The sequence below is a fragment of the Athene noctua genome, chromosome 3, assembly GCF_965140245.1.
Source record: "Athene noctua chromosome 3, bAthNoc1.hap1.1, whole genome shotgun sequence".
Taxonomy (NCBI): domain Eukaryota; kingdom Metazoa; phylum Chordata; class Aves; order Strigiformes; family Strigidae; genus Athene; species Athene noctua.
The window spans coordinates 42,822,015-42,841,048 of record NC_134039.1 but is presented as its reverse complement, the minus strand read 5'-3'; the positions used below and the strand labels follow the sequence as shown (position 1 = coordinate 42,841,048).

The 19,034-nt window shown below is 43.0% G+C and overlaps 1 protein-coding gene across 1 annotated transcript in view; it reads left to right on the top strand.

The window, feature by feature from the left end:
- ACSS3 (acyl-CoA synthetase short chain family member 3) overlaps nt 1–19,034 on the top strand; it is a 99,023-nt gene that overhangs the window by 44,147 nt on the left and 35,842 nt on the right. The window contains exon 9 of the mRNA XM_074901487.1: nt 5,359–5,462. Within this exon, the coding sequence (XP_074757588.1) occupies nt 5,359–5,462 (104 nt within the window). The remainder of the gene's footprint in view (nt 1–5,358; nt 5,463–19,034) is intronic.

Here is a 19,034-nt window from a genome sequence, read left to right as displayed (position 1 = left end):
AGGTATTAGTGCACTGGCTTTAGAAAAAAGTATGAGACTGCATAAAAACTGTGCAGAAATAATGAATATAAAGTAGATTAGAAACACCCGTTTTCTGTCTCATAACTCAGGAGCAAGAGGATGTGAAATTAAAGTAGGAAATTCAAACCCATGAGAAGAAATACTTTCTCATATAATTGATGTCTCACACATGCTGCTGGAGGATATGTGATCAAGACCCAGAATTTAGGACAATTGAAGTACATTATGTAGTTCTGCCTATTAGCCTCTACTCTACTCGGTGCTGCTGTAGATCATGTATGGCCATTGCTGTTGGAGTCCTGAGCTGTGTGCATGAAGAGCCTTTTTGGAGCTCCCCTTCACCCACCCTGTGAGGAGCTGGGCTGCAGTTGTGTTCTGTGTCTCTTTTCACTCTGTCACCCAAACCTCCAGTGCTTGGATTCTCATGACCAAGGTAAAATCTGTTCAGGGAGGAAAATGAACAAACACATCAATGGAGAAAATTCAGAAGATGTGAACATATTATTTTTTTTTTACATGTTTAAGTATCTGCAGTCTCCAGGTACATTAAGAATTAGTAAGAGTTCTTTATTTCCAGTTTATGTTAAAAAGTGCAAATAAACCTTCCTTGCTGTCTTTTCAGGAAAAAAAGCTTATTTAATGTGATGGTGATAGAGTTTTTCTTTGCCAGAAAAAATCTGGTGTATGCATTCCAGAATTAAAAACACTTCTGTGATCTGTTAATTTGGAAAAGCGCAGCTCATATTATTACCCATGCAAACACTTCTGCTTTTGGGAAATGGTTTGGATATGTGGTTTCTTTTGTGTTTGGAGTGACACCAAAATGTACATGCTGTATTGAACAATTTAGATTGTGTCAGGGACATTAGGGACCTTGATCTGTCCCTGGTGATACTTCAACTCCACTCTGCTGGACTCCTGAATAGGTCCTAAAAACTTGATTGCACAGAATTTTGTGCTAGGACTGTAAGTTTTCAGAGCAACAGTTTAGGACATATTTATTTAACAAGTTTTAAGATCTTTTGTCGCCATTAACTGCATTGCAGTCAGTGATAGATGATTGCAATAACAGGTGAATTGACATGGTTTGAAGTTTTAAGTGGACTGTTAAAAATTGTTCAGTGGGACATTTTATAACCTTTTCCCTCTCTCTCACTATACTGTTTGATAGGAGAAAATAATTCCATAGTTCTTATACTTTGCTAGGCTTGTGGCACTTTGATATTCTTTTTGATGGTTTTGTGCTATGAATTTGCAAGAGCTAATCCCTCTCCTCACAACATAAAGTTGCTCTTGAGCCTGCAGATTATTAAATCAGATTATTAAAACTGGCACTTCAGAAGATACTAATTCTGCTTTTGTTTCAGAGGATCACATGATGTTTTAACCTTTTCATCAAGTCTTTTAAGTTCTTGGTGTTTTAATAGCCCTATTTTTAAAACAAGGACACTTAACAGAATTTTTCATTACCTTGTAAAGTTAATGAATTCATAAATTGAATTTTTACATCATAGCTGAAATCTTCTGTTTAACATGCCTAATTACAGAACATTCCATACAATGTAAATAGAGCAGTGCTTAACAAGAGTGCTCTGCATGTGAGCATGAGTCTTAAAAAAGTAATAAAATACATACTTGTGATTTTCACTTGTACAATATTTTGTTCTCTACTATCATAAACTTTTTTCTGTGTTATAACTTCCAGTTAGCTATTAACCATAATTATCAGCAAAGGCTTTTGCTTTACAATAAAAAGCATTCAGGTGCAAGATACTGGTTTGGGTCACACTCAATGCAATAATTATCTTCTAATGTGGGAGATGTGCTCAGAAAGCAGTTTACCAAAGAGAGGTTGTATATTTATGAGCACAGAAAATTATGTTGAATTGATGTGAAGGCTGCTTATACATTTGTTCCCCAGTCTTCTATTCCAAGAAAGAAGCCACTCTAAGCCATCTTGGGGTGTCAGAAAGAGGGTTGGCTGAAACACTGTTATGAAAGTAAGGAAGTTGAATTATTTCATCAGCGTATTCAAGTTCAACATTGTTTCAAGGTCTTCTGACATTCATAAGTTTGTAAATAGATGTGCAGTAATTTCATTTTCATATATCAGATATTAATATGGCTTACCTCTATGACTGTTAACTGCTGCTTAGTTCACATATAAGACCATTCTCAGGTTATTATATTTAGCTGTTGCAGGGGTCCCTACATTGATGATTAGAGTTCCTAATATCTTTTGCTGTGGAAATTTGTTTTCCTGTATTCTAACTAGGGATCTGTAAATGGATCTAAAAGACAATAAACTCATCAAATGTTTTCAGTCTAGGCCAAGCATCACTGTTAAATAAACTCTTTTCAGTTTTGTGGCACGTGGCTCATTGCACTTCATGATGTTTCATCCCATGTTTTACTCACATTGTCTCCAGATGTAGCTTTACTCTGTACATTCTCCTGCCTTTCATCTACACAGCAAGTAGATCACTACTCCTTATTCTGTGAGAGGTTGCCTTTTATGGTAAGGGCATGTGCCTATCCTCTGGAGAGGAAGGGAGTGTGAATATTCAAAGTATGCTTTTTGGTTTGGGCAGCCTTGTTATGGGATGTCTGTGGTCTCTAGATGAGAGGTCAATGTCTAGGTTCCCTCTTAGAGGTATTCCCAGTTCTATGGTCAGACAGGCTAATCTGTGCATTTCTCTTCCTCATTTCTGACACCCTTGAGTATTTGCTCTGATTTTTCTCCTAATTTCCTATATTGCTTTCTGGATTTCATCTACATGGAAAGATGAATCTCATATTTTTCTTTCTAAATTACACGCCTCTGATGTGAAATTTGTTTCATGCCCACCATATCTAAGAATTCTTTCTTTTTGTGGCCAAAAGTCTACAGGTTTTCCAAAATCAATGCAGTTTGTGTCATTTGCTGAAGGACAGTCAAGTCCTTTGTTCAATGGTTGTCTTCATTTATAATGGACTGATGAAGACTTGAAGTGAAACGAAATGTCATTGACATTGATCTGGCTGTGGTAGAGTGCTGCAATCCTAACAAGGGAACATTTTTGAGAAGTATTTTTAAACCTAGCGTCTAATGCTCAGCCACATGAAGCTCCATTCGTATCTTAATTAGGCATTCTGTCATCTCAGAAGCCTTAAAGATTGATGCAGTATTTGGTAGTGTCTGTGGTTTCTCTTGGCATGACAGACTGTTCTCGAAATGTTTAGTCGCTTGTAGTGTGAGTATACCTGTACACTTTCACTTGAAGAAAGAAGGAAAGAGGTTATTTGCTAGTAAACAGAATTCTTCTGATGTGGTGTCTGGATCTGTGTTTGCCTCTTATCTTTCCTCAACTTTTTAGGTTTTAAATTACATCTCTGGGTAAAATTAAAGTGCTGTCTTTGGTTATATGCCGACTAGGGAGGATTCAGGAGAGGGAAGGCATGAGCCCACCCTCTGCAGCTATTACAGAAGACAAGCAAGTTCTTTGGTCTGTGGTGACAGGGCATGTGCGTGGCAGCTTTGCATTCAGAATTCACATTATATATTCATCCTGCCTCATGGCAGGATTGCACCTGCTGGTTACAAACAGGCATTGACATGGCTGAAGTGTTTCAGATTGCCACACCAGCCTTCTGGGGAAGGAGAATTACAGTTGGCCATTCATTTTCATCTGTATATCGTGAACCTGAATAAAAAGTTCTGTGTTTCTACCTGAAGAGGATTGTGTATTTCTTTGTTGGAGGTGTGGGGGCAAGATCGTAATTGATTCTTTTCTTCCGTATCTTATTAGGTGACAGTGTCTGGCCAGTGTTATGAGTACCTGTGACTGTAGAATAGAATATTTCAGTTTGAAGGGACCTACAATGATTATCTAGTCCAACTGCCTGATGACTTCAGGGCTGAGCAAAAGTTAAAGCATGTTATTAAGGGCATTGTCCAAATGACTCTTAAACACTGACAGGCTTGGGACATTGATCACCTCTCTAGGTAGACTGTTCTAGTGTTTGATCACTCTCTTGCTAAAGAAATGCTCCCTAATGCCCAGTCTAAACCTCCCCCTGGCACAGCTTTGAATCTTTCCCATGTGTCCTATAACTGGATACAATGGTGAAGAGATCAGCACCTCCATCTCTGCTTCCCCTCCTTAGGAAGCTGGAGAGAACAATGAGATTGCTCCTCAGCCTCCTTTTCTCCAAACTAGACAAACCCAAAGTTCTCAGCTGCTCCTCATAGGACATTCCTTCCAGCCCTTTCATCAGCTTTGTTGCCCTTCATATTATTCTTAAATTGTGAGGCCCAGGACTTTAACAGGGTCTTAAATTGCTCGTTAGGATATAGGTGCAAAAAACCTGCTATGACATGAGTAAAGTTACTGTGTAAATGTTAGATCAAAACCTTAGCATCATGCAGTAATGTACAGTAATGTCTAGCTTCTGCGTACTAGTAGTAGTCCTGTTTAAGAAAGCTACCACTGACATAGCGGACCTTGTCATTCTAAACAGGGCATGAAGTGAGTTTGTAATGCTTAATGCAGGACAATAAAGTGTGACCAAACTTCCGAGAAAAGATTCTGAAGTTAAAGTCTATGTGTGGGTTTAATACCCAGTTACATAGTACTACCTAATTCAGTGGTACAAACATGCAGATCACATCTGTCAGGACTGCCAGGTGTTGCATCTCTTCTCTGCCAAAGTTGGCTATGGAATATCCAGTCAAATGAGCTGAAGTCTAGTACTGCATTCAGGGACCCAAGGCTGCTGAATGTTGTTGTGATTGGCATTATCTAGTATATAGTGTGCCTCTCCACAGGAAAATGGCTTTATGTCCCATTGTTTCCTCCAAAACTCATTTCCAAATGCCCATCAAAACTCAACAATTCAAGAAAATACTAAAATCTGTTTAAATGGAACATTATTAACAACTTAAAACTAAATTATGCTACAGGTATTTCCTTTTAGTTCTGTTTATTTCTTTGCTAATTTTTCTGGTATCTTTTTCTGACCCTTTATTTCATTCTTATGTTTTTCCTAACATCTGTCTAGTTCCTGTGTACAGATCATTTAATTATTTTTTTACTTCCATTGACAGTTGCTTGCCTTTGGTCTCCCAAGGTCTTTACAGTCAGAAAATAGAGCTTCTTTTATATGTTGTACTAAGTAGCATAAATTAATATTGCTAAGATTCTAATTGTTCTTTGGTAGGAAGGAGCATACAAAGAATCCTCCCTCCCCATTTCCCTTTATCTGGGACAATGATCAGAGATATTTATTGAATTTGTTATCTTGTTTTCCTTTCCTCAAGCAGATCAAGATACATACTTTTTTTATTTTTATTTAAAGGTTCAGAACGTTATTTGTAGCTGGTGAGCACTGTGATGTGGACACACTAGAATGGTCAAAAAAGGTCTTCAAGGTACCTGTCTTGGACCACTGGTGGCAAACTGGTGAGTGTTTTAAAATACTGTTTATAAAATATGGTGAGGAGATATTTTCAGACTTCTTTCGCAAGACTGCAGGTAGAACTGGTTTCGCTTTCCATGAACATTTAAATAGCAGAACCAAGTGTGAAAATAAAAATTCAAGCAGGAATAATATTTTTTGGTTTTTTGGAAGTGGTCTGAAAAGTGATTTCAGGGTATATTTAAAACACAGGATTTTTAAAAGCTATATAAAAAGAAAGGGTATTTTCTGATGCCTGTGCTTAAAAAAAAAAAAAAGAAAAAAGAAAAAAGATGTTTACATTGGTATTTTTTCCAGATGTATTTTTATATTGTTTGGATGTGTGACTATTTTGTCAGAGAATTTGTGTCCTGGTTCAGCCAGGATAGGGTTAAGTTTCCCTGGCAGGGGGAAGGGATCTCCAGCTGGGTTATTCATACCATTCTGATGTCAGGTCTGGTGCGGCAGCGTGGGAAGCTTTCCTTTGGGGCTTTGGTTGAGGGAAGCACGTGTAATGGGCTGGCTGTGTTCACTTCGGTATTTCTCTGTGTATCTTTTGTCTTGTTTATTGTTATTACTGTTTATTGTTGCTATTATTGCTATTGTTGTTGTTCAGATTGTTATTTATTACACTGTTGTATTAAATTTCTTCTTATTTCAACCCGGGGTTTGTGCCCTACTTGTGTCTGAGGGTGTGGGAGGGACAACAGCAACATGGTCTCTGGTCCCGGCAGGCCCTAAACCAGCACAGCCGCATTTGGCGCCCAACGTGGGGCACGAGAGGATTGAAATAAGGTACAAAAAGGGACAGACCCTGACCAGATTGTTGGAGCAATCTGTTGGGTGCAATTTTGTATTGTTTGATAAGAAAATGTTTGCAATGCTGGCCCACTTGCTTGCGTGGTGGGGCTGGATTATTCCTTATATCCAGTGTATGATCCCAGTGCTGGCGTTTATTATTGGTGGAAAATGTATAAAGGGTCTTATGTTGTTATACGGGCTACTGACTGCTTATAATGTGTTTGTATCGCTCTGTGTGTGGGCGGGCCGGTACCTGTTTGCCATTTGGGCTTTTGTTAGGGGTCTCACCCCCTCTGTGGGTGAGTCAGGGGAAGAGATCCTCTCGGTTTTGGGGAGTTTCAATTATCCTTGGAGCCTGCAGGCCACTGTGATTGCGGCACAATGCTTTCTGAATGTCTGCCTGATTTCGGTTTTGGCCATGCGGCATTTCTCTAACAAGAGCAGTGCCCAGAAACCTGCCCCGAGGTCAGATAATAGTGAGTGGCAAGGGGTGTGGGAAAAGATGTGCAAAGGCCTGAGTCGGTGGTCACCTCCAATGCTTTGGAATTTCACTCCTGAGCAAATGCAGAGCCCTGAAAAGCTGATGGAGTGCTTAGAAAGGGTCTGTTACCAAGCTGGCAAAAACCAGGAGACACAAATAGCTGCAATGCATTGGGGACTTACCCATGCCTACCGTGTTCTCTTTAATACCACCCACTGCCCTCAAGGGGGAGAAAAGGCTACAGAACCTGAGAGTGAACTTACTGGTACAGTATCTGGGTGGGGGGACAGGCAGGGCCAGTCTCAGTCGCCTCCACCAGCACAGCGATTGAGCCAGAGAGCCAGCCAGTGCCGGTGTCAGTTGCCCCAATACAGAAAACCAAATATGTCAGAAAGTCAGCTCACAAAGTGGGGGATGGCGATGAGCCAGGCCCAGCATGGTAACAGGAGGAAGGACCAGAGGTGATCGTCCAATCTCTATCCCCAACTGAGCTGCGAGATATGCGGAGAGATTTCGGCCACCTGGGAGGCGAGCAGATTTGCACCTGGCTGCTCCGATGCTGGGACAATGGAGCCAGTGCTTTTGAGATGGAGGGGAGAGAGGCCAAGCAGCTGGGATCTTTGGCCAAGGATGCTGGCATTGATAGGGAAATAGGGAAACAGACTCAAACCCTCAGCCTTTGGAAGCGACTCCTGCTCAGTGTAAGGGAGAGGCACCCCTACAAGGATGATATCCTATGTCAGCTAAGCAAATGGACCAGCATTGAGAAAGGCATCCAGAATCTCAGGGAACTGGCTGTGTTTGAGATGATCTGTGGTGATCTGAATAACAAGCAGTCACCCACGGACCCAGATCAGGCCTCTTGCACACACCTGATGTGGCGAAAGTTCCTGAAGAGTGCACCAGAAGCACACTCGAAAGCATTGGCAATAGTGTCCTGGTGGACAGACACCCAGACTCTAACAATGGATGGAGTGGTTGGCAAGCTCTGGCAATATGAGGGAAATCTCCCTTCATCTCAACATTCCTGGGTCTCAGCTGTGGAGGAACTGTCTCAGAGGTTCCAGAAAATGGAAGAGGACATGTCCTACATTCCACCTGCACGGGCTAATGTCTCAGCCATTAGAAGTAAACGTTTCCCCATCCAAGAGAAGGGCAGCAGAAGGTACACACCACAAGGCACCCTGTGGTTTTTTCTCCGTGACCATGGAGAAAACATGAGGAGGTGGGATGGACAGCCCACTGCTGCCCTAGCTGCACGAGTAGAACAGCTGAAAGGGAAGACCATCACAAAAGGGGAGTCCTCCAAGAAAAGCGCAACTCCAGTGTCCAGTCAGAAATCCCCCAGACAGAATAGAATGGCCAACGTTATATCTGACCCTCTTGAGGGGACCAGTAAATCATTCTTGCAAGAAGTGAGTGATGCTGAGCAGGATTAGAGGGGCCCTGCCTCCAGCCAGGTGGAGGAAAGGGATAATCGGATTTACTGGACAGCGTGGATGCGATTGCCTGGCACGTCAGACCCACAAGAATATGAGGCTTTGGTGGACACTGGCGCACAGTGCACCCTGATGCCATCGAGCTACAGTGGGATTGAATCCATCTGCAACTCCGGAGTGACAGGAGTATCCAACAGCTGACCCTACTGGAAGCTGAAGTGAGCCTGACTGGGAAGGACTGGCATAAGCACCCCATTGTGACTGGCCCAGATGCCCCGTGCATCCTGGGCATAGACTACCTCAGGAGAGGGTACTTCAGAGACCCAAAAGGGTACCGGTGGGCTTTTGGTGTAGCTGCCCTGGAGGAGGTTGAAGAGTTGTCCACCTTACCCGGCCTCTCAGAGGATCCCTCAGTGGTGGGGCGGCTTAAGGTTGAGGAGCAGAGAGTGCCGATTGCTACCAGGACGGTGCACCGGCGGCAGTACTGCACCAACTGAGATTCCCTGGTCCCCATCCATCAGCTGATCCGTCAACTAGAAGGCCAGAAGGTGATCAGCAAAGTTCACTCACCCTTCAACAGCCCTATATGGCCAGTGAGAAAGCCTAATGGCGAATGGAGGCTAACTGTGGACTACCGTGGCCTGAATGAAGTTACGCCAGCAATGAGTGCTGCAGTGCCGGACATGCTCGAGCTCCAGTATGAACTGGAGTCGAAGGCAGCCAAGTGGTACGCCGCGACTGACATTGCTAACGCGTTCTTCTCCATTCCGATAGTGCCAGAGTGCAGGCCACAGTTTGCGTTCACTTGGAGGGGCATCCAGTACAGCTGGAATCGATTGCCCCAGGGGTGGAACCACAGCTCCACCATTTGCCATGGACTGGTCCATACTGCACTGGAGAAAGGTGGGGCTCCAGAACACCTGCAGTATATTGATGACATCATTGTATGGGGGGACACAGCCGAGGAGGTCTTTGAGAAAGGGAAGAAGATAATTAAAATCCTTCTGAAGGCCAGCTTTGCCATTAAGCAAAAGAAAGTTAAGGGGCCTGCAAGGGAAATTCAATTCCTAGGAATAAAATGGCAAGATGGGCGTCGCCACATCCCAATGGAGGTGATAAACAAGATAACAGCCATGGCCCCACCAACCTCTCAAAAGGAGACTCAGTCTTTCCTGGGCGCTGTGGGGTTCTGGAGGATGCACATCCCGAACTACAGCCTGATTGTGAGCCCTCTCTACCACGTAACCCATAAGAAGAATGAATTTCAATGGGGCCCTGAGCAATAACAATCCTTTGAACAAATTAAGCGGGAGATCGCCCAAGCAGTAGCCCTCGGGCCAGTCCGGGAAGGGCAGGAGTTTAAGAAAATGCTCTACACCGCAGCCGGGGAGAATGGCCCTACCTGGAGCCTCTGGCAGAGAGCACGTGGGGAAACCCGAGGCCGACCTCTAGGCTTTTGGAGCCGGGGATACAAAGGCTCTGAAGCTAATTATACACCAACTGAGGAGATACAAAGGAGTTCAGGCTGCCTCAGAAGTGGTCGGCACAGCTCCTCCTGGCACCCCGACTGCCGGTGCTGGGGTGGATGTTCAAAGGAAAGGCCTCCTCCACACATCATGCAACAGATGCCATGTGGAGTAAATGGGTTGCGTTGATAACACAACGGGCTCGAATAGGGAACCCCAGCCACCCAGGGATACTAGAGGTGATTACAAACTGGCCAGAGAGCAAAGATTCCTGGATGTCACCAGAACAGGAGGTGACACGTGCTAAGGAGGCCCCACCATATAACGAGCTGCCGGATGAGGAGAAGCGATATGCCCTGTTCACTGATGGGTCTTGTCGCACTGTGGGAAAACATCGATGGTGGAAGGCTGCTGTATGGAGTCCCACATGACGGGTCACTGAAGCTGCTGAGGGACAGGGTGAATTGAGCCAGTTTGCAGAGGTGAAAGCCGTCCAGCTTGCTTTGGATATTGCTGAGCGGGAAAAGTGGCCAAGGCTCTACCTCTACACCAACTCGTGGGCAGTGGTGAATACCCTGTGGAAATGGCTGCAGCAATGGAAGCAGAACAATTGGCAATGTAAGGGTAAAGCCGTCTGGGCTGCTGAAGTATGGCAGGACATTGCAGCCTGTGTGGAAAACCTCGTTGGGAAGGTTCACCATGTGGATGCCCATGTACCCAAGAGTCGGGCCACTGATGAACATCGACACAACCAGCAGGCAGACCAAGCTGCTAAGATTAGAGTGGCTCAGGTGGACTTGGACTGGCAGCACAAAGGTGAACTGTTCATAGCCCGGTGGGCCCATGAGACCTCGGGCCACCAAGGTAGAGATGCAACATACAGGTGGGCTTGAGATCGAGGGGTGGACCTCACCATTGACACCATTGCAGAGATCAATCACGGATGTGAGACGTGTGCTGCAATCAAACATGCCAAGAGGGTGAAGCCCCAGCGAAATGGAGACCGATGGCTGAAATATAGATATGGAGAGGCCTGGCAGATCGACTACATCACACTGCCACAGACACGCCACAGGAAGCGCCACGTGCTCACAATGGTGGAAGTAACCACTGGATGGATGGAAGCTTACCCAGCACCCCACGCCACCGCCTGGAACACCATCCTGGACCTTGAAACCCAAGTCCTGTGGTGACACGGCACCCCAGAGAGAATTGAGTCAGACAACGGGACCCACTTCCAAAACAACCTCATAAATGCCTGGGGAGAAGAACACGGCATCGAGTGGGTCTACCATATCCCCTACCACGCACCAGCCTCTGGGAAGATCGAGCGCTACAATGGACTGTTAAAAACCACATTGAAAGCACTGGGAGGTGGGACCTTCAAAGACTGGGACATGCATCTAGCAAAGGCCACCTGGCTCGTCACCACAAGAGGGTCTGCCAGTCGAGCTGGCCCGGCTCAGTCAAAACCTCCACGTGCTGTAGATGGGGATAAAGTCCCTGTGGTGCGCATGAGGAATATGTTGGGAAAAATGGTCTGGTTTAGTCCTGAGCCAGGCAAAGGTAAAGGCAAACCCATCCACGGGATTGCTTTTGCTCGAGGACCTGGGTGTACCTGGTAGGTGATGCAGGACAATGGAGAGGTCCGATGCGTACCACAGGGGGGCTTGATTCTGGGTGAGAACATGCCGTAAATTATTTTGTGCCTTTGTTAATTGTTGTTTTGTTATTGTTAACTGCTAAATGGCAGCTGGGCATGATGCAGATGGTATAGAATAAAGGGGTGGATTATGTCCTGGTTCAGCTAGGATAGGGTCAAGTTTCCCCAGCAGACAGAGAGAGGGGGAAGGGATCTCCAGCCGGGTTATTCATACCATGCCGACATCAGGTCCAGGGGCAGGAGCGCGGGAACTTTTTCCTTGTCGTCTTTGGTGGTGGGGAGCACACGGCGGGCTTGTTCCGTAACCATTGCGGTATTTCTCTGTATGTCTTTTGTCTTGTTTACTGTTATTGTTTATTGTTGTTAGTATTGTTATTGTTGTTGTTCAGATTGTTATTTATTACACTGTTGTATTAAATTTCTCCTTATTTTAACCCCGGGGTTTGTGCCCTACTCGGTTTGAGGGTGGGGGAGGGACAACGGCAGTGTGGTCTCCGATCCCGGCAGGGCCTAAACCACCACAATTTGGTAGGTAGGGAAGCCTTTTAAGTTAAGGTTTTTGCACATATATTTCATGTAATAAAAAACAAACAATCTGCAGCCCAGAGTAGACTCCTTGGTCTTTAATATTGTTCTGTATGAATCTCACTGGAGATTCACTGGAGGAGGATTAGTTACTTAGACCAATGAAGCAATCAGAGTACCAAGCTATGTGTAACTTTGCAAAAATCCCAGTTAAATTCTGGATTAAGTCTTGATCAAATGTATCTCCTTATAACTATGGATTAAAATTTCACTATTACAGGAGCAGATTTAGATTTTGCTTCTTACCCACATTATTGTTATTTAAGCCAAGGAAGCACAAAAGCTCCCTCCTCTCCTCCCTCCTTTGCTTCCTTCCAATAATACCTCTTCTATTTTCTGTGTATCATTGTTTTGAGTTGCAGATTTTCTATGGCATTTCTCTCTATGGAGATTCCCCCATGATGGGTCAGATAACAGACACGTAAGATTAGAATAAAAGGTGGGATTTTCTTTAGTTTATCTATAATATGTTATGTAATGGAATCAGTTGAGGAGGTTTAAAACGCATAATTTTTATTTAAAAGCCCCCACAATCTTAGATAAATACTGAGAAAGTACTGGAAGACAGTAGTGTCATTTTTTAATTTAATCATGATTTAATCTGCTAATTAATACAAGGGACAAGACGTATATTTTGCTCACTTGTATATGATCCTAATATCTGTAGGCAAGAACATGTCTCAGTGATGCAGAATGAGCAAAACTTTTTAACTGAAAAAGATTAATAAAAGATCAAATAATGTCTTTGACTACCTACTGAACTGGCAGTAAACAATATTACTGTATATAATTTTGTGTGTGTTTTTATCAGTCTGTGTGCACATATATATATATATAAAATTGCCTATAGATCTGGTGTATATTTAGTGGAAATGTTTAATGTTACTGCATTCATTCAAATGTATCTCAGGTATCAATGAGACACCTCAAAGAAGCATGTGAATGTAACTGTGTTCATTGTGTGTAGAGGTGAGACTGTGTTTGAGAGACTTTTCAGAGAAGACCACGAGGCCAGCTCAAAGTACAGTGTTTTTCTCGATTTTTATATTCATGGCATGCTCTTAAATTAAATTGTAGCAGGACTTAATGAGCTAAGGCCATTGCAAATACAGTGTTTGAGAGTCTTTAATAATTTGGCTAGAATGAAGATTCATTTTTATTTCCAAGTGATTTTTATAGACGTGTGTCCTGTTGAATATAAGCAAGGCATTCAGTCTGAAGGAAATTACTAAATCAGAGTTCCTATCAGAGAACTGAATTTCAAGGATTAAGGTGAAGGAAGGAAAGAGGAATCACAGAAACACTGAGGTTGATGAGGACCTCCTGAGGTCATCTATTTCAACACCTCTGCGCAAGCAGGGTCAGACAGAGAGTTGCCAAGGATCCTATCCAGTTTTGAATATCTCTATGGATGGGGATTCCCCAGCCTCTCTGGGCAGCCTGTGCCAGTGTTTGACCGTACTCACAGTAGAAATGTTTTTTCTTGTGTTTAGCTGGAATATCCTGTGGTTTAGTTTGTGCCTATTTCCTCTTGTCCTGTCAGTGGGGACCACTGAGAAGTCTGTCTGTGTCTTCATTCCCTCCAATCCAATATTTATATATGTTGATAATATCTCCCCCAAGCCTTCTCCAGACTGAACAGTCGTAGCTCTCTCAGTCTCTCCCTATATAAAAGATGTCCCCTTTCCTGGCCTTTCACTGGATTCTCTCCAGTAGCTCCCTCTCTTGTACTGGGGAACCCAGAACTGGCTCCTCCAGATGTGACCCCACTAGTACCAAGTAGAGAGGAAGGATCATCTCCCTCAGCCTGCTGGCAGCATCCTTCCTTTTGCAGCCCAGGATGCTGTTGGCCTTTGCTGTGAGGATGCATTGCTACCTCATGGTCATCTTGCTGTCCACCGGGATCATAAGATCGTTCTCTGCAGATTCTTCTTTTTCCAGCTGTCTGGTCCCCAGTGTGCAGTGGTTCCTGGGGTTATTACTCCACAGATGCCAGACTTTGCACTTCCCTTGTTTGAATTTCATTGAGGTTCCTGTTGACCTATATCTCCAGCCTGCTGAGATGCCTCTGAACGGCAGCACACCCATCTGATACATTACCTGCTCCTCCTATCTGCAGACATGCTAAGGACACGATGTTTCTCATTGTCCAATCAATTAATGTGGGACTTTGTCACAACTCTCAGGGCCTGGCTGTTCAGACAGTTCTCAGTCTATCTCGCTGTTCGTTTATTTAACTCACACTTTGTCAGTGTATCTATGAGAATGTTGTAGGAGACAGTGCGAAAAGCCTTACTAAGGTGGAAGTAAACATCCTCCACTGTTCTCTCCTTATCCACAAAGCTAGTCACTTCATTATAGAAGGCAATCAGGTTGATTAAGCATGATTTCCTCTTCATAAATCCATGCTGACTACTCTTGATCACCTTCTTGTCCTTTGTGTGTTTGGAAAAGCTTTCCAGCATTGATTGATTCATCACTTTCCCAGGGACTGAGGTGAGGGTGGCCAGCCTGTAGTTCAATGGATCTTCTTGCCTTTGTTAAAGAGAGGACTGACATTTACTGTCTTCCAGCCTCCAAGAACCTCTCCCAGTCGCTATGACCCTTGCAAGGTAATCAGGAGCAGCATTGCAATGACATCAGCCAACTGCCTCAGCACTCATGGGTGCAGCTCATGAGGCTCCATGGACTTATGTATGTCCAGTTTGTTTAAGTACTCCTTAATCAGGTCTCTTCCACCAAGAGTAACTCTTCCTTGCTCCAGTTGCCCTTTGGTCTCAGGGGTCTGGGAATCCTGAAAGTCAATCTTACCAGTAAAGACTGAGGTGAAGGTGGCATTCAGTACCTCAGCCTATTCTCTGACCTTTGCCACCAGATCCCCTGTTCTGTTCAACAGCAGGCTCATGTCTTCTCTACTCTTCCTTTTGCTGTTTGTGTACTTGTAGAATCCTTCCTTGTTGTCCTTCATGTCCTTTACCAGATTCCACTTGAGGTGAGCGTTGGCTTTCCTAAGCCCGTCCCTGCACAATTGGATGGTATCTTTATAATCCTTCTGGGTCATCTGCCCTTATTTCCACCTCCTATACACTTCCTTTCTGTCTGAGTTCACTCAGGAGCTGTTGGTGCATCCATTCTGACCTCCTGCCTTTTATCTCCTATTTGTCAGGATAGACTTCTCTTGAGCTTGGAGGAAGTGATCCTTGAATATCAACCAGCTCTTCTGGAACTCTCTTCTCTCTGTATCCCATGGGATTCTTCTAAGCAGATCTCTGATGAGATCAGAGTCTGCTGTCCTGAAATCCAGTGCTGTGGTCTTGCTTTTGCCTTGCTCCCTCTTTTCAGAATCCTTAACTCCACTGTCTCATGGTCACTGCAGCCAAGGCTGCTCCCATTTGTTCCTTGTGTGTAAGTATTAAGCCCAGCAGAGCCTTATTGGCCCCTTGATCACCTTTGTCAGGAAGTTGTCAACAATGCACTACATAAATCTGGATTGCTTGTGCCCTGATGTGTTGTCCTTCCAGAAGATATTAGGGTGGTTAAAGTCCTCCATGAGGACAAGCCTGTGAATGTGAGACTTCCTCCATTTGAAGAAGGCCTCATCTACAGGCATCATGCTGATTGGAAGGTCTCCAGCAGATGCTCACTACAACAGCATGATTGTTGGTCTGCCTGCTGGTCTTCATTTGTGAGTTTTTGACTGACTTCTGACCTGACTGACCTCTGACAAGGCAGATAACCTCTCAGGTAAAGTGCAACACTCCCTCCTTGCCTCCTAGCCATAGAAAAAAGTGCTTAATAGAATACAAGCTAATAAACTAGATTTGTATAACTTTTAAAATAGAAGTCAGGTCTCGCAAGTGAGATGAAATAGAAATGCTTCTTCCCACACTGTCCTGTGTTCCTGAACTTCCCTTGAGATTAACATGCCCAAATGCTCAGGGGAAGAAGCAGGTCTTCCTCCCACCGAAAGGCTTCACTCGTCCTGGAGCATAGCAGCAAGGGGATCAGATGAAAGCAGCCTTCCTTTCTGCAGTTCAGTTACCTCTTTTTTAGCAGAATACAAAATATATCCCATAAACTGTGAAAAAACAAGCAGTCATGTCACAGTCAACTGTGTCTGTCAGTTGGTAAAATACTGTTGAAAGTAGATTTCTGTGCTGGAAAAGCCTTTTCGATCCAATATTACTGGATTTCAGTACACTAGGTTAAAGCTGTATGTGCTGAATTTGAAATATTTTACAGAGTAGATAACCAGCTGTTTCACTTCATATTAGAAATATGCAAAGTTCGTGACTGATGACAGAATAGAGGACCCAAAAAAATCAGAAAGAACAGCTTTCCAAAATATCTCTAAAATAAAAAATGTCAACTAAAAGCACAGAATAAAAAACCCCAATTACTTCTAGCAGGAAGAGGTTGAGACAATTAGCTATCTTATATAGAGCTAATAAATTTTTAAAATAGATTTTTTTAATAACAAAATTTGATTCAAAAAGCCATTGAATTTTATGAATTACCTTTTTTGTAATTAAATTGCAGTGGAAGTTATAAATTGCCATTTTGTTATGTCTGAGATTAAAAGCTTCTGACTTCTAGATACAAAACCACTTTTCACCTTTGATAATATGGCAAATTATTACTTATTCCCCAATCTGATATTTGTTTGCATTCTCCCCAAACAAGAGAATTGCAAAACTATGAGAAATGTTGGCATCTTGATTTTACCTGAATACTGTAGATCTTACTTATGCAGTTACGTCTTAACTTGTTGGTGCTTTCAATTGAGGCCAAAGCAGAAGATGGATGAGGAGGGCAATCCAGTATCTGGGTAATTAGTGTTGTATGATGGGGTTATTTCTATTCTCTTGTTTATGACTGAGAAAAGGAGGGAAAAGATCGACTTCGTAGAGATAAGAAGTGACTGAGTCATTATTTGGAGGTGGAAACGAGTATGAGTGAAGGGAAACAAAGGGCTGACCAGCAAAAGTATTATAAAATAAAAAGGGAGTGTAAACCACTTGCTTCTCCAAGTTTAGTAAGGTATCTTCAAAGCTTTTGGCCCCTTTGCCATATATTGAAACTAGAAATAAATGGGTATGGACAAAGAGATGTAGATAGAGTTTTCTTTTGTTTTTTCATTGGAAGATTTATGGAATATATGAAATCACTGTGAGTTGAAACAGTAATTTGAAACAGTACTTTGAAACAGACAAAAGCTTTCTTTAAGGAATTTCAAAGCAGCTACATCTGGAAAACCTGATTGATTAAAACTTTGGTTTGTGTCAATACACCTCCATCAATAACACTTTAAATGTTAATATTTGTATTACAAGTATAAGCACATCTTATAAGCTGTGAAGTGTATGTCACATGATCAATGAGCAGCAAGTAGGATCTGAGGCAGTGAGGACTGATAAGCACTTGCTGTTTTCTTTGGAGACATGGCAATGGATGAAAGAATGATACTTTCAGATCCTGTGTTTGTCTGTACATGGAGAGAGGACATTCCTGTTTTGAATTTGTGCAGCTGTTTAGTTTTTGCTTATTTGTATGAAAGGATGCTTAACATGTAATTAGCAATTTTCATTTTCAAAGTAACTGAGCAAACACAAGCAAATTAATTCTTTTAACACCTCTGAGAAGTAAGTAAAGTTATTCCAGTCCTGCAGACATTAAATTGAGAAGGACAAGTATCTTGCTCCAAGCTATCCAGAAAGCCATTGCAAATTCAGTTTTAGAAAACAAAGCTTTTCTTGCTCAGAGATAATTTTTCCTGTCATATTTACTTAGGTTTTATGATATTTTGTCTGAAGGGGAACAAGAATGCATATTTTGGACCTTGTTCTGTCTTTGTGTGTATTTATGTTTAAGGAAATGATACAGTAGTATTCCAGGTAAGTACACTACAGGGCACTTTGCCAAATCTATTTAAAATAGCCTAAACAGTGTTTGAGTTGTACTTGCTGTCTCACATCCTTGGAAGAGGCTTTGATATACAAAAGATGTGAGTTTGGGTCTCCTCGTGTAATGGTTTAAGCCCAGAGGGCAGTTGAGCACCACTTGGTGGCTGGCTCAGTTCTCCACTCCGGCTGCGCCGCGCCCCACCCCTGTGGTGGGATGGGGAAGAGAAAATATAACAAAAGGCTCGGGGTTGAGACAAGGACAGGGAGCGATGACTCACCAGTTGTGGCCACAGGCAAAAGGCAGACTCGAATTGGAAAAAAAAAATCAACATCAATTTAATTTGAACACCACCATCACCACTACTAATTTACCAATCACAACAGAGTAGGACAGTGAGAAGTATAACCATCTTAAAACTGCTCCAGACAGTGATCCAGACTGCAACAGACTGCTCCAGTGTGATCTTCTTTGGGCACAGCCACTTGCTCTGGTGTGGGGTCCTCCATGGGCTGCAGGTCAGCATCTGCTCCACCGTGGACCTCCATGGGCTGCAGGGACATGGCCTGCCACCTCACCATGGGCTGCAGGGAGGGTCTCTGCTCCAGTGCACCTTTCACCTTCCTCCTTCACTGACCTGGGTGTCTGCAGGGTGTTTCCCTCACTCCTACTCCTCTCTCCACTAAAAGTTCCCCAAGGGTTTTTTTTTTTTCCTTAAATAAATTATCAGAGGTGCAACCACCATTGTTAATTTGCTTGGCCTTGGCCAGCAGTGGGTCCTACTTGAAGTCAGCTTCTTACAGGAGCTACCCCTGTAGCCACCTCCCTCACTACCAAAACCCTACCATGCAAACTCTATACCCCTTGGTTTTGGAGTTAGCTTTGAATTCTACAAGAAAAAAAGGGTAACAGCCATGAGGTTGTGACAAGCTGTGGAAGCACAAAAGCTCTGAAAGCTTGTGTTAAAGATCTTCAACTGCTTTCATGTTAGCTATTCAGTATGTTGTAATAAAAAGAAATAAAATTAAACTCTGCCACATTTTTTTTAACATTTGAAAAAATGTTAATTCAGTTTTCTGTTTCTTCATAAGTATAGGATGTGAAGAGTTTTTTTATCTTGATATTTTAATAAAAACATTTTAAGACTCAGTCTTTGAGGATGTATAGGAAAATTCAGATGAAACAGAAATTAAACTGAAAATTCAGTGATAAAATTTGACATGCATAAAATCTCATTCACG